Source organism: Perognathus longimembris, chromosome 3, assembly GCF_023159225.1.
Source record: "Perognathus longimembris pacificus isolate PPM17 chromosome 3, ASM2315922v1, whole genome shotgun sequence".
NCBI classification, from domain to species: Eukaryota; Metazoa; Chordata; class Mammalia; order Rodentia; family Heteromyidae; genus Perognathus; species Perognathus longimembris.
This window is the reverse complement of record NC_063163.1, coordinates 67,992,188-68,019,941: the sequence shown is the minus strand read 5'-3', so window position 1 is coordinate 68,019,941 and position 27,754 is coordinate 67,992,188. Positions and strand designations below refer to the sequence as shown.

The 27,754-nt window shown below is 53.7% G+C and overlaps 2 protein-coding genes across 4 annotated transcripts in view; one reads left to right on the top strand and one right to left on the bottom strand.

Annotated features, from left to right (window-relative positions):
• Positions 1 to 867: 867 nt before the first annotated feature.
• Thop1 (thimet oligopeptidase 1) lies at positions 868 to 13,732 on the bottom strand. Its single transcript, XM_048342013.1, has 12 exons — positions 13,550 to 13,732; positions 9,731 to 9,943; positions 7,343 to 7,491; positions 6,573 to 6,680; positions 6,381 to 6,483; positions 5,419 to 5,579; positions 4,367 to 4,502; positions 3,776 to 4,142; positions 3,314 to 3,515; positions 2,016 to 2,331; positions 1,549 to 1,685; positions 868 to 1,322 (listed from the first exon to the last, which is right to left on the bottom strand). Exons 1-12 carry the CDS (start codon positions 13,563 to 13,565, stop codon positions 1,167 to 1,169), a joined length of 2,064 nt encoding a protein of 687 aa, XP_048197970.1. The 5' UTR covers positions 13,566 to 13,732; the 3' UTR covers positions 868 to 1,166.
• A 3,177-nt stretch (positions 13,733 to 16,909) lies between these two features.
• Sgta (small glutamine rich tetratricopeptide repeat co-chaperone alpha) overlaps positions 16,910 to 27,754 on the top strand; it is a 40,029-nt gene continuing 29,184 nt past the window's right edge. For all 3 annotated transcript variants that reach the window (XR_007210397.1, XM_048342060.1, XM_048342059.1), the window contains exon 1: positions 16,910 to 17,019. The gene's annotated coding sequence lies outside the window, so the exon portion shown is untranslated. The remainder of the gene's footprint in view (positions 17,020 to 27,754) is intronic.

Genomic DNA, 27,754 nt, shown 5'->3' with positions numbered 1-27,754 from the left:
CAGCAGGATGCACCCTAGTCCCCCAAATGCCTCATGGCTTCAGAGCCCCCATCCAGGAAGATAACCCAGCCAGAGCAGTTTGGGGTAGGACACCTCTGTAAGTCCCAGAGCTGTCCAAGCTGTCAACACGCCCTCCAAGCAGCTGTCCTCAGCTCTACCCACTGGCCCCACCTCCCCAGTGCTCATCTACTTCATGCTAGGCAGAGAGAGGCTACTTTGGGGCTGGTGGCAGATGAGGTGCCGGCAGGCGAGGGCCCCGCCTTGCTGTGGTCCCTTCGGGTTTATTTCAGGCCTAAGTGACAGCTGCTGGGCCTGACATGGGCTGGGCCCTGTGGCCTGCTGCCAGCTCTGCTGGGGACTGCCTTCCGCACCCCAGGCTCTCAGGCCATGGGAAGGGGAGCAGGCCTGGACAGAGACTGGCATGCACAAGGCAGCCATGGTGCCACCTCAGGAACACTGCACGTTGAAGGGAACCCAGCCTATCCTCGGAGTGATGGCTGACCCCAGCTCTGCAGTAGGCACAAGCCCCGAGGCACAAAACCTCCCCCCTCCCCGCCCAGGAGGCCGGTGCCCTCAGCCCCAATGACTGGTGGCCTGTGTGCACAGGGGTGTCAAGGCTCCCACAGTGACCCAAAGCTGAGTACAGACAGGGGGAACTTTCCAGAGCCCCAGCAGGGGAGATGTGGACCAGGAGCAGACAGCACTGGGGCTCTTCCAGCTTCCCAGCCTGGGTGGACCCCAAGCCCCGGACATGTCACACTCAGAGGACAGAAGGAGAGCCCAGGGTGCCCCACAGCTGTGATCGGGACCCCGGCCCTTGGTTGAGCTACCCGTGTGATGGAGGACAGGCAAGGACTAGGCAAGAAGCACCCTCCAAGTATTTAATGGCTGACCCACAGGACCACGTAGGAGCCGACAGCTGAGCAGGAGAGGACATTACGGCAGCAGAGCCAGGCCCCGCTGGGCTGGGGTGCTCAAAACCACACAGATGGGTGGCTCCCCCAGCTAGCCCGGCTGGCCCGGCCCATGGGGGTCTGCAGCCTGGACAGTGATGAGGAGCTGCCAGGGGCTTGCCCTGCCCGCCAGGCCCCAGGATCGCAGTGCTGGGACACCGTCCCGGCTGGGGCTAAGGCACGGAGCGGCGGGCGCAAGCAGGGACGGGGCTGTCAGCAGGCGGTCGCCTCACTGCTCTCCACCTGCAGCCCCTTGCTCAAGAGGAAGGCGTCTTGCTTGGGGTCTCGGCCCAGGAAGAGCCTGAGCATGGCGCTGGCGTCCTCGGAGCCGCCGGGCTTCAGGATGTTGGTCCTGTAGTCCATTCCGACCTGAAGGACACAGGGAGGTGGGCGAGGCCACCGGGGTGGGGGGGCCCCGCTACCCCCTCAAGGTTCCAGAGGCCTAGGGGGGTTCCATGGGCATGGGCACAGTGAGGGAGGGGCGTGGACTTGGTGTCAGGTAAGACTAAGAAGTGGAGTGGGCACCCAGTCCCTGGAGCTGTGGGCTAGGAACTCCTGCTGGGCCAGCAGCCAGCCCCACGCCCGCGGGCCTCACCTTGCGATTGAGAATGCCCTCCTGCTTGAAGCGTGTGTGGAACATGTCCATGGAGAACACCTCGCTCCACAGGTAGCCATAGTACTGTGCATCGTAGCCTCCCGCCAGGTGGCCAAACGTGGCAGGCATGTTGGTACCTAGACAGACACATGGCAAAGCTCAGGGTGCAGCTACTGCCACCTCGGGTGCTCCTTGCAGGACAGAGGACACCGGCAGCCTGTGTTCCTCTGGTGAGCCCTGGCCCTGCAAAGAGCTGAGTAGCTCACCACCAAGGGGCCTCCGTCCATGTCCCCACGTGGCCTAGTGTCCTCAAGAATGGCTTGTGGTGGCTGACACCAGGAGCCCACCCAGAAGGGGATAGGACACGAGTGACCTGTCAGCACAGTGCCCTCAGGTAGCTATGCCACAGCTAAGCCAGGCCATGGGGCTTAGCCTGCAGCAGGCGCCCGGTGCACCTGAGCAGCTACCTGGCGTGGCGGGGACCCCGAGGATCTCCTGGCAGAGGCGGGCGTACTCTTCGGCTGGGTCCACTCCGGTCCGTGTGTGCAGGGCCTGGTCCACCTTGGCCAGGACAATCTGTCGCAGGTTGAAGAGGCCAGTGTTGGCCTGCCGCGACTTGATGAGCTTGTCCAGCAGCTCCTGGGGCATGGTGCTGCCCGTGCGGTAGTGCTGGGACATGCGCAGCAGTGGCTCCTTCTCCCATACCCAGTTCTCCAGCATCTGCGATGGCGCCTCCACAAAGTCCCGCTCCACGTGGGTCCCACTGAACATGGCAAACTCGGCCTGGGAAGGATGGCACGGCCTCAGCAAGGCCCGACCCTCACCACTAGCCCTCTTGCAGGCCAGCAGGTGACACACCAGGGCTCACACACGTGACCCGATGGCCACAGGGCCAATGGAGCCCTCGACTGCACAAGGAGGAGCCACAGGCCATGCTCGGGGTGCTCATCAAAACACTAGAAGCAGGCTGAGGATATGACCTAGTGGCAAGAGTGCTTGCCTCGTATACATGATGCCCTGGGTTCAATTCCCCAGCACCACATATACAGAAAACGGCCAGAAGTGGCGCTGTGGCTCAAGTGGCAGAGTGCCAGCCTTGAGCAAAAAAGAAGTCAGGGACAGTGCTCAGGCCGAGTCCAAGCCCCAGGACTGGCCAAAAAAACCCACAAAACACAAAAAACAAAAACACCAGAAGCAGCCAGGGGCTCCCCACTCCAACTGCAGCTACTCAGAGGCTGAGATCTGAGGAGGGCGGTTCAAAGCCAGCCTAGGCAGGAAAGTCCATGAGCCTCTTATTTCCAATTAACCACCAGAAAACTGGAAGTGGTAACTGTGGCTCAAGTGGTAGAGCGCTAGCCTTGAGCTGAAGAGCTCAGGGACAGTGCCCAGGCCCAGAGTTCAAGCCCCATTACCATAAATAAATAAATAGAAGAGTTCAGGGCTGAATTTAAGCCCTGGTATTAACACACTAAAAACACACACACACACACACACACACACACACACACACACACACACACACGACATGTGGAGGCCAGGGCTAGAGAGGGGACGGGGTGACAGCTACAGTGTCTTCGAAGAGTGTGGGCAGGTGGCTAATCTAGTCTGCCATCTCCTAAGAGATCAGATGGCTGCAGGAAGAAGCAGCTGGGAAGCTTCACCCTGGATCCTGCCTGCAGGCCTGTCAGATAAGGGAACCCCCACCATCTCCATGGGGAGGCCTTTTAAGGGGAGCAGGAGAGCAGGGCAGGGCCACACCACACACCTGTGAGCACAGCTGGTGCATCACGTGGCCAAACTCATGGAAGTAGGTCTCCACCTCGTCGTGCTGTAGCAGGGATGGGGCGTCAGGAGTGGGCTTGGTGAAGTTAGCCACCATGGCGGCGATGGCGATCTGGCGGCTGCCGTCTTGCCGCAGGCAACCAGGCTGCAGGCCGAAGCAGGCTGCATGGCCGTACTTCCCTTCCCTGGGAGGCATGGGGAGGTGCACTCAGAATTTGCCACTTGTCTGCTTCTGCTTGGGCCCGTCCGTCATCCCACCAGGCTACTGGGCACAGAGGAGCTGGGATTCCCCAGGCAGAGCCCTACCCCCCTGACGCCCACTACTGCAGATGACCCACAACTCCTTGCTCTGTGGTCCCAGGACCGCCAGGCTGCAATCAGCTGGGGCTGGGGCAGGTGCGCCTCCCTCTCGTGCTGCTGGGGAAGGGGTTCCTGGGGTGCCCACCTGGGATACAGGTCCAGGTAGAACTTGCCAATCACTGCCCCCGAGGCTGCATCCTGCACGGAGTAGAGCCGCACGTCCTCATGCCACACGCTGGCATCCTCCTCCAGGGCGAAGGAGAGTCCCAGGAGCTCCTGGTAGATGGCCAGCAGCCCCTGGGTGACCACCTGCATGGGGAAGTACTCCTTGAGCAGGTTCTGGTCCACACGGTAGCGCGTCTCCTCCACCTGGTTCATGTAGTAGCGCATGTCCCACGCGTGGATGCGACCATCGAAGGGCAGACCCCGCTTCTCGCACTCGGCCTGCTTCAGCTCCAAGATCACGGCCCGCTCCTGCTCCCCAAGGGGCTTCAGCTTCCGGGCCAGCTCATCTGTAGACAGGGGGGTTCTCTGACACTTGGCTCCCGCCAGAAGGGGCACAGGGCAGTTACCAACACCCCACATCAGATGCCAGGCCAACGCCAGCCCACCAGAGTCATGACGAGATTCTCTAAGACTCAGCAAAGGAGACAGGACAGAGACATAAGCCTCAGTTTACAGGTGGCATCCCAGGCCTAGGGGGCCCTGCGCCCACCCCCGGGTGACTGGGGGTTACCTAGGAAGGTGGCCACTGCCTGGCTGTTCCTGGCCATGTTCATCTCCAGGACGTAGTCGGCATGCGTGCTAAACCCCAGCAGGCTGGACTTCTGCGCGCGCAGGGCCACCAGCTCCTTCAGGATGGCACAGTTCTCCTGCGAGCCACACACAGCATTGGCCGGGGCTGCACCCTTGGAGCAGGTGCCATGCCTGCGTCCTGCCCACCCTACCCATCCATGGGAGCCTGCTCGCCCAGCTCCCCTGCCGTTCTCACTCAGATGCCCACACACCTCGCCTGTCCTGAGAGCTGTGGGTGAGCCGGGGGTCTCCTCAAAACCAGAAAGGGACATGGAAGGGACAAGGCTGTCCCCAAAGGCATACCTCTGTGCTAAAGCCACATTGGACAGCACTGTCACTTAGGAGATGCAGGGCCCACTCAAAACCAAGCAGCCTGGGCAGCACCGAGAGGTGCCTGCCTGCCTCCGTGCTGCCAGCTGTATGCAGTGTGGGCCTGGACCTCACATGTGGACCAAGCTGCCCCTGACCCACGCCTGGTACTGCAAGGGACTGGAGAGTCCTCCTGAAGACCCCCAGCCAGCGGGGAGCTGCAGTCCCACCCGTGAGTGCTGTCTACAGGCTGGGGCCCACGGATTCGTGGTTAACCTTGTTCCTCAACAAGTGGTCCCACAATGCAGGTAGTCATTCCACTTGGGCGGGTCACCCCCCAGACCACCCCTCAACCTGCAGTGGAGAAGCCCTAAGTGACCCTACAACCTGTGAGGTCTGACTTGGGCTAGGAGGCAGAAGTGGGGGACCCTTACCGGCTTTGCTTAGCCTGGGAGAAATTGGGGGATCCTGGAGCTGGACATGTCCCGCACTGGCCTGTCATCCCAGGAGCCAGGAACCACCCTCCCTGCGGGATGGGCAGAGCCTCCCTGGGCACAAGCCGGAGCAGGGACACAGTGTCCTGTGTGCGTGGATGGCTGAGTTCTGACAGCCATTGCTGTTCAGTGTGGCAAAGCCCCTTAGAGAAGAGCCTGAGGCAGGTGGAGGCGGGCAAGGGAGCCTCACCTCCTTGCAGCGGCAGTTGAAGGCTGCCTCCACCTTCCTCCGGGTTTCGGGCACGTGGCACTTCTTCAGGAGGGGGAAGTAGTGTGGGTACTTGAGGGTAACTTTCAGCTTGCCCTCCTCAGTCTTCTCCAGGGAGTTCAGGAAGTCTTCAGGGAGCCCCCCTATGGGAGCAGGACAAAAAGCAGCACAGTGAGGGGTAGCATGCACCGGGAGTGGGGTGCCAAGCCCCTGAGATCTGTGCCAGATGCTCCCCAGGGACCGGTCAACTCTGACAGAGGCCTAGGAGTGAGGATGATGGTGGGATGAGGATGGTGATCGCACTGCCTAGGAGAGAGGCCAGCAAACCTCACTGGCCAAGGTGACATTGGGGAACAGCAAAGAGCCAGTGGGAAAGCGAGGATGCCCAGAGCAAGAGAGAGCGAGAGTGAGAGAACACCTCCTTGGCCTGCTTTTCCTTAAAGACGCACAGGCCAGCTTCCTTCTGAGGCTTGCAATCCCTGCTTTGTAGAAAGCATAGGTGTGGGAGGGGGCAGGGAGGGGGTGGAGGGGGAATCAAAGTCTAAAGCTGGCCAAGCAAAATTGCAAGATCCTATCTGCCAGACAACTAGACCAAAAAAGGGCTGAGGGCATGGCTCAGCACAGAGCATCTGCCCAGCAGGTGCAAGGCCAAGTTCAAACCGCAGTACCACCAAAGAAACAAAACAAAAAACAGGCAGACTGCTCGAGTGACCAACGAATCCAGAGGCTTCACACTGCCCAATCTCAAGACTCAAAACTCATACATGAATAAAAAAGCCCCGGGCTCCTGTTCTCAGATAAAAGCTGGGTCAGCCACTGGCCTTTCCAAAGAAGGATTTAGAAGGCCAGCAACCACCAAGCCCTCAAGTCCACCAAGAAGGCTTTGTGTTCCCATCTGGGCTGGCCAGGCAGGGTCTGCCCGTTGCCCCCGGTGGGTGGCTCACCCAGCTCCTCTCGCGTGAACGGCAGGAAGGTGGTGTCCTCATTCAGGTTCTTGTTGAAGTCGATGCACAGGAGGCTCAGCTTCTTCTTGATGTTCTTGATTTTCTGAAGGGCAAGGAGGCTGTGTGGGAGGAGGGCTGCAGGCACGCACGTGCGGGAGCCCTGCTGGGGTGCTCTTGGGGAGCCCCACTTACCTCCTGTGTTTCCTTGGGGAGGTGGAGGCCATTCCTCCGGCCCAGCTTGATGAGCCGTTCCAGGTACCGCGCAGCTTCGGGCCTCAGTGTGTCCTTCTGCACTTTCTCCTAGGAGGGTGACCAGAATGTTGGGGGGTGAAGGCAGAGGGGGCAGTGGTACCACCCGGACAGTGGGCACTGGACACTGAGGCTGCTCCCATGGCAGCCAGCTTTCCTACCAGTGCTGAGCCCACAGGTGGCAGCCTGTGTCCCTGAATTTGTGGCCTAGCTGAGATGACGCAGAGGGAAAGGGAGGAAGACACTGCACTGGGACAGGGGTGGCGGTGGGCTGTACTGATTTATACAACATGGCACCACTGGGGACTGGGCAAAGCACCCAGCTGTTATTGGCTGTGAACCAACTAGCATCTCAATAGAAACTGAATGGACAAATGGCCAAGTGCTGGCCTAGCATGGTGAGTCCTGGGCTCCAGTCCAGCACCACAGCTGTAAGCCATCACCTCCCTGGCACATCTCAGCCCCCAAAGCCAACGACAGTAGGAGGGACCCCTGGGGTCCTCACCACTGAACACAGCCCAGCAAGAGCAAGGACCCCATCAGGTTGGGAGGCGGCAGTGGGAGGGAGGCAGGAAGGTAAAGGACATTAGTGGGCACTGAAGGCTGTCGCTAAGCCACAGCTGGAGGATATGGGCACAGGTGGCTGAGTGGCCCCATGCCCCCATACTAGCTGCTGGGCTGTGGGTCCCCACCAGGCACCACGTAGCGCCCACCTGCAGCCAGACAATCCTCTGGTACACATCCTGTCTCATGCTCATCTCCACATCAAACTCGGACAGCTGCTTGTCTGCCTCCGTGCTGGCCGCCCGGATGTCCTTGGAGGGGGACACGTGCTGTGGGAAGTCCAGGGTGTTCCTCTGCACTGCAACAGGTGAGAGTGGACTTGGCACGACCAGTCATAGGGCGCTGACCAGGGTGCAGGAGGGGAGCGGCAGCAGGAAGGATGCCCAAGGACAGATGGGGCAGCAAGAAAATGCTGCTTGATGGTGGCTGGGCCACCACGGCCTGGACTGAACCCAGCATTCAAAGCCAGAGCCACCCATGCAGGTGACGCTTGCCACCAGAGCCCTGACGGCACCCGCTGTCCCTATCCAGTGGCAGCCCCAACCACATGTAGTCTGAGTGGTGCAAGGCAGGGACCACAAACCCAAACCCATCTGCCCACTGAGAGACCCATGAGAACGTCTCGGCTTAAAACGCAGGAAATCTATTTGTTTTGTTTTGTTTTGGCCAGTCCTGGGGCTTGGACTTAGGGCCTGAGCACTGTCCCTGGCTTCTTTTTGCTCAAGGCTAGCACTCTGCCACTTGAGCCACAGCGCCACTTCTGGCCGTTTTCTGTATATGTGGTGCTGGGGAATCGAACCCAGGGCCTCATGTATACGAGGCAAGCACTCTTGCCACTAGGCCATATCCCCAGCTCCCAGGAAATATATTTGTGCATGTGCATTAGCACTTGAACTCAGGGCCTGGGTGCTGTCACTTAGCTTCTTCCCTCAAGGCCACGGCTACATTTCCAGCTTTTTGGTGGTTAACTGGAAATAAGAATCTATCAGATTTTCCTGCCTGGGCTGGCTTTGAAATGCCATCCTCAAATCCTAGCCTCCTGAGCAGCTAGGATTGCAGGTATGAGCTACTAGTGCTGGCAAACTCAGGAACCTGTGAGGGCAGAAGTGCCCTGGCCCAAAGACCCTCACTTCAAGGTCTCTCGGCCCTTTGGCCCTTGTACACTGTAGACCACTATCAAAGAGCCTGAGACACAACTTCCAATCCTAGACCCTCACAGGGGAGCAGAGGCCTGAAGAGGCTGTGTGGTGAGAACAAGGTGGAAGCCTCTGGCAGACGGAGGTGGCAGGTGGGAGGCACAAGCACAGGGTGCACTCTGCTTGATTACTAAAACCATGGGGCCCCTGAGGGGGAACGACAAGGCAAGGGGCAGGGAAAGGCTGCTCCCAAGGGGGGGGAGGAGGGTGTCACTCCAGGTCTCATGTGTCCCACTGTCCTCTAGCTCCCCAACCCTGGGCCTATTCCCTGGGGCTGGTCTCTCCTCTCTTGTGACGCAAGCAGCACAGCCTTTGCCAGATGCCTTCTCCATCTTCGTTTCCAGCCTCCAGGGCCCTGAGCCAAAATCATCCTCTTTCCTTGGTTAACTGACCAGATCTCAGATAATGAGCTAGAATACCAGCTAGGAAGCAAGGCAGCTCTGTCACCTGATCTACTCAGCAGGCTGAGCTGGGGTAGTCCAACTATGACCAGAAGTTTGAAACCTGCCCCAAAAATGTAGTGAGCAGTGTCTCAAAAGAAAAGCCAAGGGGCTGGGGAGATGGCCTAGTGGCGAGAGAGCTCGCCTCGTATACATGAGGCCCTGGGTTCGATTCCCCAGCACCACATATACAGAAAACGGCCAGAAGTGGCGCTGTGGCTCAAGTGGCAGAGTGCTAGCCTTGAGCAAAAAGAAGCCAGGGACAGTGCTCAGGCCCTGAGTCCAAGGCCCAGGACTGGCCAAAAAAAACAAAAAAAGAAAAGCCAACAGAGCCCGGCACCAGTAGCTCATGCCTATAATCCTACTCAGGAGGTTGAAGCCAGCCCAGACTCCATGAGACTTGAGCTCTAATAAACTACTTAAGAGAGCTGAAGTGGCGCTGTGGCTCAAGTGACCTTGGGCCGAAGAAGCTCAGAGACAGTGCTCAGGTCCAGAGTTCAAGCCCCAGGTCCAGCCCCTCCCCCCCAAAGAAAGAAAAGCCAACAAAGAAGAACAGGGGTACAAAACTGCAGTTCCAGAGTTCATGCAGAATACAAATACTCTAGGAGGGAGGCGCTACAGGGGCTCAAATTTCAAGGCTGCCACCTGGGCTGGATTCAGATGGCACAATCGGAAAGCAGATTAACTGGAGGGCATGGGCGGGCACCTGACAGGTCCCTGCTAGACCTGGCTTGGTTTTCTTGTTCACCTGTCACACCCACCCTGCAAGTAAGCTGGGCCATCCCACGGCCAGGGCGTGTGTGCTGGGCTTTGATCTTCCACAGCAGCCTGAGCTGCTCCTGCCTGTTACATGACACGTGTCACACTGCCTCCTGGGCACTGGGCCCTGAGCCAGCCTCACCTGTGTAGGTCACCTCCACATCGGCCAGCGCCTTGAGTGTGCTCTCATAGGACACCTCCTCAAACTCCTGGGCACCGACCTGGTCGTATACACGCTTAGTCTGCTCGATGAGTTCCTTGGTGAGCGCCTGGATCTGCTGAGCGCTCAGGTCCCACCTGAGGTAATTCGTGATGGAGCATGGCGAGGTGGAGTCCAGGACATCCCCAGCACAGGCTAGACAGAGGAGGCAAAAGCCAGCGCTCATCAGGTTTGATCACCATACTCAGGGACAAAATAACTGGAGTGAGCCAGGCCGAGAAGTTTGGGAGTGGGAAAAGCAGAGACAGATCCTTTAGAGCAGGAGGAAGTGTCCCTGAGCCCCCTCCAGCGGTGGTGGTCATAGTTGAGGGAAGGAGAGGCGAACCCAGCCTGGGTGGAGGCCAGGCATGCTGTTCAACACCTCACAGGGCCCTATATGCCACCACCACAGGGGAACATGTCCGCCTCAAATGTCACTCATGCTGTTAAGATCCCCAATGTTGGCTGGCATTGATGGCTCCTGCCTGTAACCCTAGCTGCTACACAGGAGGCTGAGATCTGAGGACAGTGGTTTGAAGCCATCTCGGAGAGAAAAGTCTGTGAGAATTTTATCTCCAAATTAATCACCAAAAGATCAGAATTGGTGCTGTGGCTCCAGTGGTAGAACACCAGCCTAGAGTGAAAAAGAGATAGAGCCCACGCCCTAAGTTCAAGCCCAAGTACTGGTACAAGAAAACAAACAAGATACCACACATAGAACCAGGTAGAGATTACCCAGAGAACCTCAGCTCTTTACAGGAAAAAGGGGCCCAGGAGCATTAGAGTACTGCTGAACCCCTGCCACACCAGAGGGAAAAAGGGATGCAGAATGGAGTTCCTGGCAAAGCCTCTTCTACTTTTCCTCCAGGTCCACACTTAGAAAGGGGCACAGAGACCTTGAGTCCTGTCCTGGTGAGTCAGGGCAGGTGTGGCTGTCCAGATGCCCATCTTGTACTCTAGACACTACAACACCCATGTGGGGTGACAGTTGTTCCCATGGGGCATACCACCTTTTCTCACTCACAGGTTCCTAGAACCTGCATGTCTTGAAAATCAACTTTCCCAAACAGGTTGTAAGATATCACAAGAAATGCACACACTGCCCTACTATGTAACTGCACCCTCTTTGCACAATACCTTGTAAAAAAATTTATGTTCAATTAATAAAAAAAAATGAAAATCAACTTTCCCAAACTTCATGCCAAGGCCCCATGCTAGCAACACCCAGGAAGCCCTCTGCAACCAACTGCTCTGTGCTGTGGAGTGAGGTGCTAGACTTCACCCTAGCCCTTGGAGTGGCATCATTCTCCGGGGGTGAGGAGAGCCTCTGGGCCCTACAGATGTAGAGCAGGTCTCTGCCTCCATCCCAGGAGCTCCCTCACTGTGACAACCAGGCATCCTCAGATATGACCACAGGTCCCCAGAGGCGATACAAGCACCTACCACTGACAGTGAGAGGCATAGCTGAGAACAACTGCTGCCCACCAGGCACGGAAAAGGTTTTTCTAGCCAAGTGACTTTGGTGAGAACTTAGGACAAAGCTGTGTGCACAGCCCCTGGGACTTCAGAATGGAAGGGAACCATGTATTCAATTAAACTCTTGATCAAGAAGAGTTTCTAGGGGGCTGGGGATATAGCCTAGTGGCAAGAGTGCTTGCTTCCTACACATGAAGCTCTCAGTTCAATTCCCCAGCACCATATATATGGAAAACGGCCAGAGGGGGCGCTGTGGCTCAAGTGGCAGAGTGCTAGCCTTGAGCAAGAAGAGGCCAGGGACAGTGCTCAGGCCCTGAGTCCAAGCCCCAGGACTGGCCAAAAAAAAAAAGAGGAGTTTCTAGCTGGATGCTGGTGGCTCACGCCTATTATCCTAGCTACTCAGGATGCTGAAATCTGAGGACCAAGGTTTGAAGCCACCCCGCCAATAAAGTCTGTGAGACCATCTCCAAATAACCACTCCCCCCCAAAACAAAGTGGAGCTGTGGCTCAAGTGGCAGATCCACAGCTTTGAGCAAAAAGGTTCAGAGACAGAGCCCCGCCCCCACACACACTCAAAGGGATTTTGGGAAATTAGGCAAGGCGGGGAACTACAGGAGCTGGAACAATCTGAACCTGCTCAGGGAAGGACACAGGATTGCAATTTTTTTGTGTTCATGTCAACTCCAGGCCAATGCTCTACCACTTGAGCCATAGCTTCACTTCCAGCTTCTTTTGGTAGGCTTTCCTGCCCAGGTTGACTTTGAAGTGTAATCCTCAGCCTTCTGAGGAGCTAGGATTACAGATGTGACCCACCAACACCTACCTTGATTGCTAAATCTTGTGGGTATTCATCCACTCTCTCATTGATGCTGGAACCTCAGGCTCTCAACTTTGAACTCTACCACTTTGAGCCACTTCAGGTTTTTGGTGGTTAATTGGAAACAGGAGACTTACAGACCTTCCTGCCCAGGCAGGCCTTCAACTGTGATCCTCAGATCTCAGCTTCCTAAGTAGCTAGGATTATAGATGTGAACCACTAGCACATGGCCATCCATTCTCTTATTTACACTGTTGCCTCTGTGTCTGGTCTTTGAGCTAAAGATTCATTAGCAAACAAAGTAGACATCATTCCTGCCTTTCAGAAGGCTAAGTAACTAATTATAATTCATAATCACCATTACTAGCTGAGGGAGAAGAACTTAGGGAGGCCAGGTAAGAATCTAAGCAATAGGCATCACACAACCTCAATAATTTTCTGAAATATAGCATGCAGGTCATATTGCTCCCCTGATGAAACCCAACAGTACCTCCTGATCTTACAAAAAAAAAAGAGCATGCCCAGCTTACCACGGATGGGGAACATGGGGCCTGTAGGTTGTATCAAGCCTAAGAAATCATTTGGTACATGACAACAAATATGCTTCTCATCGGTTGCCCATCTTTACAATTACATATATGACCTGACAATGTTATTAATACCCAAATGGCCCTTGGGAGAAAAATGGTTCCTCACTCTTGATTTATTTGTGTGTGTATGCGTGTGTTTGTGTATGCACAGGTCCAAGGGCTTGAACTCATAGCTTGAGCTTTTCTTGCTCAAGACTAGTGTTCTACCACATGATCTACAGCTCCACTTCTGGCTTTTTTGTGTGTGACTGACTGAAGATGAGTGTTTCACGGACTTTCTTGTCCAGGCTGGCTTCCCACCATGATCCTCAGATCTCAGCCTCCTGAGGGGTTAGGATTACAGGCCAGAGCCACTGGCACCCAGCCCAGGTGATTATTTTTGTTTTGATATTACTGCCTACCAATCTTAGCCCCGGTGGTTCCTGCCATCTGGGAGGCTTTTCTCCCTGGGGTCTTGGGTAAGTGCTTCTCCCCTGGAGTCTTAGGTTCCAAGGCCACCACCCCTGAGAGGCCCTCCAGGAAATCTCTAAAGTCTTTTCCCCCAAGGCAGCCTCGACCAGGTTTACTTCCCTACGGCTCGTTTTCACTTGTTGGACGACCATTCAGGAGGAAGAGGAAGGGTCAAACCACACTCCACCGCCGAGCCCCACCTATCCCATCCGTCGTGGGAGTTTCCGAACGGACGCAGTGGGTTCAGTGCCTTCCCCAAACGAGGGTTCAGGGTCTCCCGCCGTCCTCCTCCCAGCCCGGGTTCGAGGGCCGCCCCTCCAGGGTCTCTCGGCTCCGATCCTAGGCCCAAGTCATGGTCCCGAGAGGCGCTCGTGTGGTAAAGGGCAGCTGGGTCCCCAGAGCCGGGCCTCAGCGAGAGGCCTCCAGTACCTGCGGGGGGCTTCATGGTGGATGGGTCTAAGCCGGCGGCCGCCTGCTCCCGGTACCTGGTCCTCGCCTGGCCGCCTGAGCCGCGGCGGGCGCCTCAGCTCCCGGTGGAACCGGGCGCCACCACCACGCTCTCCAGACTAAGGTGCCCGCCGCCCGCGCGCCCGGGGCATGCTGGGAGAGCGCCTGCGCACCGAGGGCAAGGCGCCTGCGCGCCTGGGCTCCGCCCACTTCAAGCTGATGGCGGGCATCGATCACCGCCCTCTCGGCCTATTATTGGCTCTCAGAGGCTATTGTGGGCGGAGCCTCCGTGTCCCACCCACCCAGCCAAGCCAGCCTGCCAGGAAGACTTGGCCAGAGAGTTTCCATGGAAACCGCTCACACCTGATGCTTTAGATCCTCTGTATTTGCCAGAACGTTGGCCTAGCGAGGCTCCCGAAATTCACTGGTAGTTTGCCTCCTTCTTTTCTTTTAGATTATTATTTTTTAATTAATTTTATTTATTTTTGATTATGTGGTACTGAGGAATTGAACCCAGGACCTCATGCATGGTAGGCAAGAACTCTGGCACTAAGTCACATTTCCAGCTCCCTCTTCAGTGTCCAATGAGCTCTACTGTTGCACCTGTTCACCCTTCTTCCTTTGAGTTCTGGACTTCAAGTTCTGACTCCCAACCCTTCTGAAGAGATGCACTTGAATACACCATACATGAGGAAAAGTAGAAAAAATAAAGTTTATAAACTTAAAAAAAAACAACTCTTGTTTCCACATCTTGGATTTCATTTCAATATGTATATTTTTATATAATGAGGCAATTAGTCATTGCACAGTTGTGTTTCCTAAGAGTATCCTCTCTTGGTCTCTGTGTGTGTGTGTGTTTTAATCATATCCCAGTGTATCTTAAGGCCAATTTCCAAATATCAGGGAGAATATGTGCCGTTTATTTCTCTGGGCTTGGCTTGCCTCACTTACTATGATTTGTTCTACTTCCATCCATTTCCCTATTCTTTCTAAATGGCTGTGTAAAATTCCATTGTATATAGGTATCACATTTCTTGTACCTACTGATATATTGTGGGATGTCTGAATGGTTTTCTTTCTTTCTTTTTGCCAGTCCTGGAGCATGGACTCAGGGCCTGAGCACTGTCCCTGGGCTTCTTTTTGCTCAAGGCTAGCACTCTGCCACTTGAGCCATAGCGCCAGTTCTGGCCATTTTATATATATGTGGTGCTGGGGAATCGAACCCAGGGCCTCATGTATACGAGGCAAGCACTCTTGCCACTAGGCCATATTCCCAGCCCCTGAACTATTTTCATATCTTTTTTTTTTTTTTGGTCGGTTGTGGGTCTTGAACTCTGGGCCTGGGCACTGTTCCTTAACTTCTAAGTTTCAATGCCTGCACTGTACCACTTGAGCCACAGAGCCACTTCCAGCTATTGGAGATAAGTCTCACAGACTTTCCTGCCCAGATTGGCTTCACACTGTGATCCTCAGATCTCAGCCTCCTGAGTAGCTAGGATTACAGGCATGAACCACTGGCACCCAGCTAGATTCAGATTTTTTTTTAACTTTTATTGCATCTTAAAGCTTTTTTGAAGGTTCCCCCCACCAACATCTAGCATCTTAAGGAATAGAGTGTCTAAGTGTTAGACTAAATTAGACTTTGGGGCTGGGAATATGGCCTAGTGGCAAGAGTGCTTGCCTTATATACATGAAGCCCTGGGTTCAATTCCCCAGCACCACATATACAGAAAATGGCCAGAACTGGCACTATGGCTCAAGTGGCAGAGTGCTAGCCTTGAGCAAAAAGAAGCCCAGGGACAGTGCTCAGGCCCTGAGTCCAAGCTCCAGGACTGGCAAAAAGAAAGAAAAAGAAACATAAATAAATTAGACTTTGCCAGAAAACCATGAAGGCATCCAGGTACAAAGAACAAAGAAAAGGTTTATTGGCAGCAAAGGGACTGGTAAGACTCCTTCTCCCAAGAGAGTAGAAGTGCCAGCTATTGTCTAAGGTGACCTATATAACCTACAGGGGCTAGATGTGCCCAGAGCCCTTTGGGTTTTTTCCCCCGTTAATTCCTCTCCTAGACTATTCAGTCTCTCCTCCATAATGTATGATATTGAAATTTATTTTACATTCTAATTTAAGTTCTACTCTGTCTATCCCACTATTAGAGTACTTTGTTGCTCTCCCCCCCTTCCCCCCCCCCCCCCAGTGCTGGGGTTTGAATTCAGAGCTTAGGCACTGTCCTTGAGCTTCTTTTTTTTTGGCCAGTCTTGGGGCTTGAACTCAGGGCCTGAGCACTGTCCCTGAGCTGCATTGGTCAAGGCTAGCACTCTACCACTTGAGCCACAATACCAATTCTGGCCTTTTCTGTCTATGTGGTACTGAGGAATCAAACCCAGGGCTTCATCCGTGCTAGCAAACACTACCACAAAGCCACATTCCCAGCCTTTTGTGCTTCTTTTTGCTCAAGGCTAGCACTTTACCACTTGAGCCACAGCGCCACTTCCAGCTTTTTCTGTTTAGGTGGTACTGAGAAATAGAACCCAAGGCTTCATGCGTGCTAGGCAAGCACCCTACCCTACCATTAAGCCACTTTCTTAGCCCCCCTCCTCCCCCCCCAAACCCCAAACTTTTAAACTTAGAAAAAAGAGGGCCAGGAATGTAGCTTGGTGGTAGAGTGCTTGCCTAGCATGCATAGAAGCCCTGGTTCAATTACACAGCATCACATAAACAGAAAAAGCCATGGCTCAAGTGGTGGAATGCTAGCCTTGAGTAAAAAGCTCTGGAGTAGTTCCCAGGCTCTGGGTTCAAGCCCCAGGGCTGGAAAAAAAATTATCTTTAGGTATTTTACAAAGGAGTTGCCTTTTAACATAGCAGTTCACGATGTCACCCCTTTGAGCATTCTCACTGATCCTCCCCTCTCCTCACTCTTAATTTTGTAGGTTATGCACTGAACTCTTGACTGCATTCTCCCACATTGCTGCTGTTCACAAGTTGGCTTGCAATAGTTATCCACCGGCCGTTTACTCGGTACGGATGGAAGGCACAGAAGGACGTATCTGTGCCTGAGAGGGGAATCCGTGGACAAAGAGAGCGGGAAACAGCGCTCCCCTTCACCCAGCATCCGGGAAGGTGCGGACGCCGGCGCTCTGGCGCCGCGGCAGTCACGTGTCCAGCCTCGCACCACGTGGTCCGCTCCGCGGACCCTCAGGAGTCTCTCACCCACCCACCATGCACCGCTTCACAGCCCAATTTCCGGCCTCAGATGTCAGTTGCCCTAAAGACCAGCTTGTTCCCGCCTCCAAATCGCGCCACTTCCGCCCAAACCCTCCTCGGTCAAGAGTGCGCTTGCGCAGTCCGAAAACAAACTGGCACGGCGCAGGCGCCTCGGAAAGGGGGCGGGGCCGGACGGCGCCACGGTGCGCAGGCGCAGCCGTCGGTGGGTCGGGGTTCGGTCGCTTGTGAGGTGAGTTGGGGTCTCTCTGTGGTGAGTTCGGTGGCCCGGGATATCTGCAGCTCGGGTCTTTCGGGGGTTCAGGAGCCGGTCAGAGGAATAAGGTGTGAGGCCGGCGTCTTTGAGTCGGGTAAATCCTGTGAGTGGGCGGCACGGAGTGGAAACTGAGGCAGGGCGGCGTCGAGCAAGGCCCAGAAAATGCCGCTGCTCCGGCGTGTGAAGGGGACCACGCGGGTTGTGGCAGTGAGGGAAGGCGCCGGACTTGTGGTCCTCGTGTGTGAGCTGCCGGGAAACACGGGCCGTCAAACTCGGGGGACCCCGTTTGTCCCCGCCTGGAAACACCGGCCCTCACACCCAGGAGACCTCGTTTATCTCCGCGCTTCAACTTTACATTGGGCTAATTTTTCAAAACCAGTCTGCTCAAAAGCCTCAGTTTCCCGTCTCTAAATCGGACATTATCACAGTTTGTCTGAGTAGATTGGACGCAGAGTCCAGCACAAAAGTGGGGAACTCTCCCTTCCCCCAAAAGGATGGCAGTTCTTAGGTCTGGTTCTCAGTTAGGGTCTTTTTTGTATGTGGAAGTAGAGTGGAGAAATGTGGGATGGAGGACCTACCACTGCCTCTCCCTGGCTGGCTGTGTGGCTTCGGGCATGTGCCTTTCCCTCTCTGAGCTGCCGTTTCTGCTCTATAGATTAGCTGTAAAAGTGTAAGCCTCTCAGAGTAGTTTGGAGGTTGCATGGCCCTCAGATGTTCACTGGCAGTGGATGGACACTTATGAGAGACTGGCCATTTTTTTCTTTTTTTGGTGAAGACCTGTCAGAAAAATATTTGGAATGTCTGCCTCACTGAGGAGGTTGAATGATTTTTAACTGTTCTTGATTGTTTGTATCTCTTGATCTTGTTTTGTGTAGCTTCTCACAGTGGTTTTCAACTGGGGGTAGTTCTGTCCCCTAGGCACCTTAGGCTATGTTTTGGAATATGTAGTTGTCATGGAATGAATGGTGGAGATCAGGGACAGTGCTCAGCATGCTGCAACTCAGGACACTCCGTAGGGAAGGATTAGCTCTAAAACTGCTGCTGCTAAAAATCCTACCCTCGCCAGGCTCCTGGGGCTCACGCCTGTCATACTGTCTGCTCAGGAGCGTGAGGTCTGAGGATAAAGGTTTGAAGCCAGCCTCTGCAGAAAAATCTATTGGGTGGGTGTGGGTGGTACTTGGGTCCTAACTTAGGCCCATGGCACTTTCACTTGGCTATTTATTTTGTTTTTGCCTGTCCTGGGAACTTAGGGCCTGAGCACTGTCCGTGGCTTCTCTTTTGTTCAAGGCTAGCACTCTGCCACTTGAGCCACAGCGCCACGCCACTTCTGGCTGTTTTCTATGTATGTGGTGCTGAGGAATTGAACCTAGGGCTTCATGTATAGGAAGCAAGCACTCTATCACTAGGCCATATTCCCAGCCATTTATTTATTTATTTAAATTATTTTTTTTCTGGTCCTATTGCTTGAACTCTGGGCCTGGGCGCTGTCCCTGAGCTCCTTTTTTGCTCAGGGCTAGTGCTCTACCGCTTAGGTTACAGTGCCACTTCTAGCTTTTTCTGTGATTAACTGTACATAAAAGAGTCTTATGGACTTCTCTGCCCAGGCTGGCTTCAAATTTAATCCTTAGATCTCAGCTTCCTGAGTAGCTAGAATTACAGGCATGAGACAACAAGTGCCAAGCTTCACGTGTTTTTTTTGGTCAAGGCTAGTGTTCTACCGCTCGAGCCACAGCTTTACTTCTGGCTTTTAGGTGATTAATAAGAGACGAGTCTCAAGGACTTTTCTGCTAGGGCTTACTTCAAACTGTGTTCCTCAGATCTGAGCCCCCTCAGTAGCAAGGATTATTAACATCAACACCTCCCTCAGTAAGACTCATCTTCCACTAACTAGCAAAAAGCCAGACTGGAGGTGTGTTTCAAATGGTAGGGTGTCAGCCTTTAGTTCAAGCCCCAGTACTGGCATTCACACCACAAGAAAATCCTACCCTTGACTAGTAACTCATCATAATTTAGGTCTCCACAGAGATGTGTGAGCCCTGAAAATTGTGTGCAGTTTGGTGTGTGTGTATGTGTGCGTGTGTACATGTGTACACATACATATGTATGTACACCCAATTTGGTGGGGAATGTTGGAGTTTAGGTGCAGGAATCAGAATGCCTAGGTTCAGAGCTCCTGGTTTAAGTTATTTATTGCTGGGACCTTGGGTTGCCCCAGGATCTTTCTGGTCCTTAGTTTACCCTTCTGCAGAGTGGGGAGTCAAGTAGTAGCCACCTCAAGGTGTGAGCATGAAGTGATCCTAGGTTGCATGTTTGACCAGAGAGCTGGCCAGTTCCAGCTTTTGGACTAAAGTCCCATGGGGATCTGGCCAGGCTCCTGGGACAGTTCACAATTCATCTACAGTTCAGTTTGAGCTATAATGGCCAAGGCCAAGTGGAGCATTGTCCCAGAGACCTGGCCTGTGAGGCTGGGGGCATTGCTGCTCTGTCCAGCTTAGAAACTGTCCCCTCATCCTGGAACTGTGCTCTCTCATGGATTGCAGTGTGCCTGTTTCGAGCTAGAAAATCTGTGGTGGCCAAGGATTTTAGCTGAGGTGAATCTAGAAGCAGGCATTAGTAGGTTTAGGTTTGTCCCAGGTTGGGGTCCCTTGATAGCCTCTTCCAGCTCAGTTGGCATGAACTAGTTGTTCATGATTGTGCTAAGATCCTGCCTGGATTGAAGGTTGAAGGGATGGAAGAAACTACAGGTTAACAGGCTAGATACTATTTATTACTTTTTTTTTTTTTTGTAGTACTGGGGTTTGCCCTTAGGATCTTACATTTGGTAGGCAGAAACTGAGCCAAGTTTGCTTTCATTGTTTTTCCACGAGTGTTTCACATTTTTGTCTGAGCTACTTGAACCTCTCTTCCTAACTTCTCAATAGTTGGGCTTGCAGGCATGCGCCACCACCAAACCTTGATTTGATGTTGAGTTGGGGGGGGGGTCTCTCACTAACTTTTTGCCTCAAACTACCATTTCCTGATCTCTTTCTCTGGAGTAGCTTGAAATATACTTGTGAGCCACAACTGGCCCTTTTGTTATCTTGTACCAAGGAGGAAATGGGCCAAAGAGACATGATCTCCCCTTAGAACTCAATCACGTGGCTCTGAGTTTGTCAGTGATCTGATGATGTCTGTGCTGGCCACAGGCTGCTGGGTAATTTTGTGGGACTCTCTCTCTCTCTCTCTCTCTCTCTCTCTCTCTCTCTTTCTCTCTCTCTCTCTCCCTCCCTCTCCCTCTCCCTCTCCCTCCCTCTCCCTCTCTCTCCCTCTCCCTCTCTCCCTCCCCATGAAGAGTCAGGCCTTGCTGGAGATGCCAGTGAGCAGAGGAGCAGCCCTGAGTGGTGGCAGAAATTGCAGTCTCCTACCCCCAGTGCAGGGCCCAGGTGAGCCCCAACTTGTATGAACAGCTAAAGCCGGGTACTCTGTGGCACCATCCTGGCCTCCCGACTGAGGGATGGGCAACACTCTTGCAGCCCCCCAGGCGGGTGTGCTGAGGCTAGCACTTAGCCTGGGGATGTGGATATCTGCCACAGTGCTGTTCTGAGGTCCAGGACCCTGAATGGCCATCTTCTGGAAGCTTCCATTCAGAATTTGCTGGGCCACAAGTCTGCCCTGGCCTTACCTGGAGCCCATCTTTCCCCCACTCTTCAGTCAGGGCACTTTGATGTTTGTGGACCCCTGTGGTTGTCATGACTTAGGGAGGTCCTAGTGTGGAGTGCATAAAGTTCAGGGGTGCTACTCAGCCCCTGCAGGGGCCAGGAGGGAGACTGAGGCAGCTAAGATGCCATCAGGGCCAAGGGGGAGACCCTGAGTTAGTTATTTGTGACAAAATATTCAGCCTGCTCCCCTCCACTACTAGATACCAGGATAGCTGTGTGAGTCCGGGGGCCCCAGCTTCAGGGACCCCCCTCTCTTCTTACTGCTAAGTGTGTGGTTTTCAATGTGGGCAGTATCCTGGGACCCCAGCAGGACAGAGGCCCTGGATACAGTCTCAGGGTCTGTGGGGGGACCCTGGGTCGAGCCCGGGATAGTCACGCTCATCGGAGAAGCTCTCTTCCTCTGACTACAGTTGTTGGCAAGTGAGGGTCCAACGGAGGGAAGCCCAACAGACAGAACCTGCAGCCAGGTCCCCAGTTCACAGGGCAGGCAGTGCAAACAGCAGAATGCAAGGCTTTATGCCTGGACCTCCTCTGTCCATCCTCTGCAATCGGGCCTCCTCCAGGTGGCCCTTCCCAGGCCCCATACCCACCTGCCCCCTGGATGTTTCAACCCCTGTGGCAGGGGCCCAGTAGCTTTGCTGGTAGAGTTGCTCCTGAGCAGGTGCTCCCCAGAGCAACCTTGTGGGCTTCAGGTCTTCACCTTCACCCCTGCCCAGCTTTGCCACAGATAGCCCTCAATGCTTGTGTGTGTTCATAAAGCTTTATTTAAGAAAGTGAGCCAGGGGCTGGGGATATGGCCTAGTGGCAAGAGTGCTTGCCTCGTATACTTGAAGCCCTGGGTTCGATTCCCCAGCACCACATATACAGAAAATGGCCAGCAGGGGCGCTGTGGCTCAAGTGGCAGAGTGCTAGCCTTGAGCAAAAAGAAGCCAGGGACAGTGCTCAGGCCCTGAGTCCAAGCCCCAGGACTGGCCCAAAAAAAAAGAAAAAGAAAGAAAGTGAGCCATTTTGGGGGAACAGGGCGCGATGTGTGCAAAGGCCTTGAGGCACAGAGGCGGTAGGGCAGCTAGGAACTGAGGCATGCCAACATTGTGTGGGACACTCAGCCATCCGTGTTGTCCCGTTCCTTGCTCGAATCGCAGGCTCAGAGCCAGGCCAAAGTTCAGGCTTCCTCCTTAGTTCTCTGTTAATGCCTGGAGGGAATTTGTGGCCCCAGCTCTCCAACACCCACGTTTTCACACTCCATGTTTTCCACAGAGAAAGGGCCCTCTGAATGGCCTGGGCCTCAAGTAGCCTGGGCCTGAGGTGGTCTCAGTGGATTACCACTGGGGGCAGAGCCTGTCCCCCCATACCACAGCCTTCTAGGTCTTTACCTTTGCTCTGAGGTAGATAAGGTAGGTGCAGCCATCCTCCTCAGCCAGTCTTTGTATCATTAAGTATGAACATTCTAGAAATCTGCCTTGGCACCTGGACGGAGCTGACCTTTGACCTAGATTTATTTATTTGTGCGTATATGTATGTGTCTGCTGTCCCTGAGGCTTGAACTCAGGGCCTGGGCACTGTCCCTGAGCTTTGTCACTCAAGGCTGGCGTTCTGCCATGTTAGTCATAGCTCCACTTCTGGTTTTCTGGTGGCTCATTGAAGAGAAGAGTCTCACAGACTCCCTTGCCTGGACTGGCTTCAAACTGTGATCCTCAGATCTCAGTCTCCTAAGAGACTAAGATTATAAGCGTGAGCCACTGGTGCATGGCCTTTCACCTAGATTTAGAATGCAGTGCACAAAAGAACCCAAGTCTAGAGTCACAGGTTTCCAGCCAAAGGAAGGGCCCTAGGCTTGGACAGCCCATCTGGTGGTTGTACTTATTCTAAAAGCCAGTCACCATTTTAACCATGTGAGGTGCACTGTCCAGCATCATGTAGCACAGTCATACAGCAGGTGGCCGTCCCCACCATCTACAGAACCTTCATTCTCCCACACTTAAACTGTTCCTGTTCAAAGCCATCTTCCCTCCCATTGGTCCCTGGCAACCCCGTCCTACTTTCTGTCTTTCTGGAGCTCCTGTGAATGGAATCTTGTAGCAGGTGTCCTTTGCAGTGTCACTGAGCACCATGTCCTCAGTCCCTCCATGTTGTAGTCATGTGTCAGAGCACAATTCCTCTTCATGGCTGTGTAATATTCCAGCATGCATGTAGACCACATTGTATGTTTCCATTCAGCTATCTGTTCATAGACAATTTGTTTTTCTTCACTATTGTGAATAATGCTGTCATTTGAAACAGTCATTTTAAAAGAAAAAGCTCATGTAAATCAAAACTATTTTGGCATTTTGCATAGGCCTTTGATTTTGAGGGTGAACAGACTTTGTAGGTTTTTTGTTTTTTGTATTCTTTTGGTCCTGGGCTTGAACTCAGGGTTTGGGCACTGTCTTTGAGCCTCTTAGTGCTCAACACTAGCACTCTACCACCTGAGCCACACAGCACTGCTTCTGACTTTCTCTGAGTAGTTTATTGGAAATGAGTCTCATGCACTTTTCTGCTTGGGCTGGCTTCGAGTGGTGATCCTTAGACCTCAGTCTCCTGGGAAGCTAGGATGGCAGACGTGAGCTACCAGCACCCAGCTTTTCGTTTAGTTTAGTTTTTCTTAAATTTTTTTATTATTATAAGGGTAATGTATAGAGGGGTTACATAAGCCAGGTAAATAGTATATTTCACCCCTTCCTCACTGTCTACCAGTTTTTCTCTCCCATCTCTACTCACAGGTTGTAGAGCTCATTTTCAGCATGGTGTCCAGTGTGTACCACTGCTGCATTTGGACTTGTCTAGTTTTCTCCCAGCCCAGTTTGCGGAGCAACTAGCTTTTCCTCTGAGGACTCATTTATTTATTTATTTATTTATTTAGGGCCAGTCCTAGGCCGTGACCTCAGGGCCTGAGCACTGTCCCTGGCTTCTTTTTTGCTCAAAGCTAGCACTCTGCCACTTGAGCCACAGTGCCATCTCTGGCCATTTTCTGTATATGTGGTGCTGAGGAATACAACCCAGGGCCTCATGTATATAAGGCAAATACTCTTGCCACTAGGCCATACTCCCAGCCCCTAAACAATTCTTATTCTTTATTTATTAGTGTTGGGGCTTGAACTCAGGACCTAAGCACTGTCCCTGGCTTCTTTTTTTTTTTTTTTTTGGCCAGTCCTGGGGCTTGGACTCAGGGCCTGAGCACTGTCCCTGGCTTATTCTTGCTCAAGGCTAGCACTCTGCCACTTGAGCCACAGCGCCCCTTCTGGCCATTTTCTGTATATGTGGTGCTGGGGAATCGAACCCAGGGCCTCATGTATGCAAGGCAAGCACTTGTGCCACTAGGCCATATCCTCAGCCCCCCCTGGCTTCTTTTTGCTCAAGGCTAGCACTCTGCCACTTGAGCCACAGCGCCACTTCTGGCCGTTTTCTATATATGTGGTGCGGAGGAATCGAACCCAGGGCTTCATGTATACAAGGCAAGCACTCTTGCCACTAGGCCATATTCCCAGCCCCCTTTGAGTGCTCATTGAACTCCCTCCTTGTGAGTGAGCCGCATGGGCCTGGGGTTCCGTGGCTGGCGGTTTGCACTCTGGGCTCTGGCCCTTCCTCATCTCTGGCCTCTAGAATTCTCTCCTCAGTTGCACAGTGAATAGTTCTTTGGGGCTTATCCCTTAAAAAAAAAAAAAAGAAAGCTATAATAATTATGAAATGCAAGGTTGTGCAGACATCTCTTGATTCTAGAACATTCTATCACCTCCTTCTCCAGGCTCTAGGTTCACCTGTTCTAGACATTTCCTGTTTGTGGGGTCATGAACTGGCTGATTGCGGGGGGCGGGGGGCATGGGAGGGGAGAGGTGTCAGTTTCAATATGGAGCCCCAGGCTGGCTTAGAATTCGCAATCCTGGGCCTGGGGGATATGGCCTAGTGGCAAGGGTGCTTGCCTCGCATACATGAAGCCCTGAGTTTGATTCCCCATTACCATATATATAGAGAAAACTGCCAGAAGTGGTGCTGTGGCTGAAGTGGTAGAGTGCTAGCCTTGAGCAAAAAGAAGCCAGGGACAGTGCTCAGGCCCTGAGTCCAAGGCCCAGGACTGGCAAAAAAAAAAGAATTTGCAATCCTGTCTCTGTTTCCTGGGAGCTGGTTCTACAGGTGTTTACCACCCTAGTGACCTTTTTCTTTTTCTGGCTTCTCTCACCCCCACTTTGGGGGAGGTAGTACTGTGATTTGAACCCTTATACTTGCTGGGCTTTATTCAAAGCTGGTGTTCAACCACTTAAGCCATGCCACTAGCCTGGTTTTTGGCCAGTAGTTTGAACTTTTCTGCCTGGGCTGGCTTCAAATCACTAGTAAAACCTCTAGATCTCAGCCTTCCAAGTGGCTAAGATTGCAGATGTGAGCCACAGGGCCCAGATCCCTCACCATCACCCCCCCCCCCCCCCGCATTCTGGAACAGAGAGAGACCCACAAGGCATCTGCATCCTTGACCTTGCTGTGTACCATCTTGGTACCTTACTGCCAGCACCATCCTGGACAGGCTGAACCGTACATTGGGCACTGCAGGCAGGAGGCCTGATCATTGCTTTCTAGGGAAGATGGGTCATTTGCCTTGCTGGGGACGTTTTAAGGGCAGGACATAGCATCAGAGCTCTCAAGGGAAGAACAGTCAGATCAGGCTGCTGTGGGTTCGATCTTGTCTTGCCTGTGGCTGCCTCCATCTGAGAGGTGCCGGTGGCCAGTGCTGGAGAGGCCGGTGGAGAAGGATGATGGAACGTGTGGAGTGAGTGCCTTCTCTAGTGATTGGCTCATGGAGCGTCTGTATTCTGGTCCCTGAGGGGGGGAGGGGGTACTGGACAGCACCCTGGCCTCTTTCTACTCCATGTCAGGAGCTCCCAGATGTGACAGCCAACAGTATTTCCCAGTGTCCCCAGGCCATTCAGAACCATTGCACAAGGAGTAAAATGGTCTGAAAGAGATGTGCCACACCTAGCTTTGCAGAGCATGGTGGGGAGATGGGTGAGAAGAGCCACAGAGTGCCTTTAGAATTGACTCCTGTTAACTTGTCTGATAAGCTAGGCTCTCATCCCAGCCAGTCATCCCAGCACTCAGGAGGCTGCCATAGGAGAATCATCTGAGCCTAGGCCCTCAAGACCACCTAGGCAACATAGCCAGGCGCTGTTGCAAACAGACAAAATGACCAGGGACTGGTGGCTCCTGCCTGCAATCCTAGTACTCAGGAGGCTGACATCTGAGAATCACAGTTCAAAGCCAGCTTGGGCAGGGAAGTTTATGAGACTCTTTATCTCCACTTAACCATTAAAAAGCCAGAAGTAGAGCTGTGGCTCAAATGGTAGAGAACCAGACTTGGGCAAAAGAAGCTCAGGGACAGTGCCAGGCCCTGAGTTCAAGGCCCAGTACTGGCACACGTTTAAAAAAAATGGAGCAGAGGGGCTGGGGATATGGCCTAGTGGCGAGAGAGCTTGCCTCGTATACATGAGGCCCTGGGTTCGATTCCCCAGCACCACATATACAGAAAACAGCCAGAAGTGGCGCTGTGGCTCAAGTGGCAGAGTGCTAGCCTTGAGCAAAAAGGAAGCCAGGGACAGTGCTCAGGCCCTGAGTCCAAGGCCCAGGACTGACCAAAAAAAAAAAAAAAAAAATGGAGCAGAACCCCTGTACATAGCAGGTATTTCCCAAAGCTGATGGCTGAGACCCACTTGCAGCAGAGCTTGTGCCCAGTGTTGGGTCCTTTACCCTGTGCCATGTCACACAGAGCCTTCATGCATCTGTGTGGGTATGCGTGCCCAGCCCCTTGTGATTAAGGTGGACTTTTAGTTCATGGTATGAGCTTCATGCTAGGTCAGAGAGACTGGCCCCTAGGTCCCTGGGGGTGCACAGCCAGTCATCCTGCCTGTGTTTGGGCCACGTCTTTTGTGAGTGAACATGTATTTGTGTCCATGTTCATAGCATGTGCGTCCTTCTGGCTGACCCTGGGTTCAGTCCAGGCCCGCTTCTAAAAATAGGGCCAACCTGCTGCTGAAAGCTGTCTGGGGACTGGGCCTGTGGTGCCCATCCTAACCCTGCCAGCCTCCCTGGGCACCATGGTACAGTTTCATGCGCCATGAGGCCTGAGGAACAGAGCCTTCTGCTTTCAAGAGTCCTGGAGCCAGAGGCCTGAGACCAAGGCAGGCTTCCTCCAGGGCCTGTCCCCGCATCCTGGTGGCAGATGAGCTTGTCAAAGCTTTGTCCCATCTCTGCCCTCACATGGCATCTCCCGAGCATGTCTACCTCTGTGTCCCATTTCCCTCTCCCCCCTTTTTGTTTTTTTGGTCCTGGGGCTTAAATCTGGGCCTGGGTGCAGCCCCTGAACTTTTTTTGCTCAAGGATAGTGCTCTGCTAAAAAAGAAAAAAAGTTTCTTATGTTCCTGCCTGGGCTGACTTAGAGCCATGATCCTCAGATCTCAGCCTCCTGAGTAGCTAGGATTACAGGCGTGAGCCACCAATGCCTGGCTATGTTTCCTGTTATTTCTCCATTTGAGTTGGATCAAGCCTCACCTGAGCTCCACTTTGAGGACCCCAGGTCCACACAGGCCTGGTTTGGACTTCACCCCACAGAGCTTAGGGGACGCAGTGCTGCCTGGTGGTGTTGCACAGCTGGGGTGCATCGGGGGTGCCTGGGGCCGCCAGCAGTGTGCTGCTGCAGGGGACTGGTATTGTAGCTATTTTATGAGAACTGGATCAGGGCACAGCAGAGCAAGGGACCACTGGGAAGCAGCCGTGACAGACAGAAGCACAAGAGTGAGGCCTGGCTTGTCTGTAGCCAGCAAATGCACTTTGAGTGTGTACCTGGTGGTCTCTCAGCCTAGTGGTAAAAGCCCCTCCCATGTGCACCCCCCCACACTTCTCATGGAGGCCCCTCACCTACCCCCACATCTCAGGTCTGCCCACTACTCCACCTGCCTTGGGCCAACCCAGGGTCCTGTGATAGCACTGAAAGG

Excerpts from the sequence above, each read along its gene's own strand:
- Thop1 (XM_048342013.1), bottom strand. Across the intron at positions 7,492-9,730 it reads TGTGGAGGTGACCTACACAG|TGCAGAGGAACACCCTGGAC; the intron begins GTGAGGCTGGCT and ends CACCTGTTGCAG. Across the intron at positions 6,484-6,572 it reads TCCCCAAGGAAACACAGGAG|AAAATCAAGAACATCAAGAA; the intron begins GTAAGTGGGGCT and ends CTTGCCCTTCAG.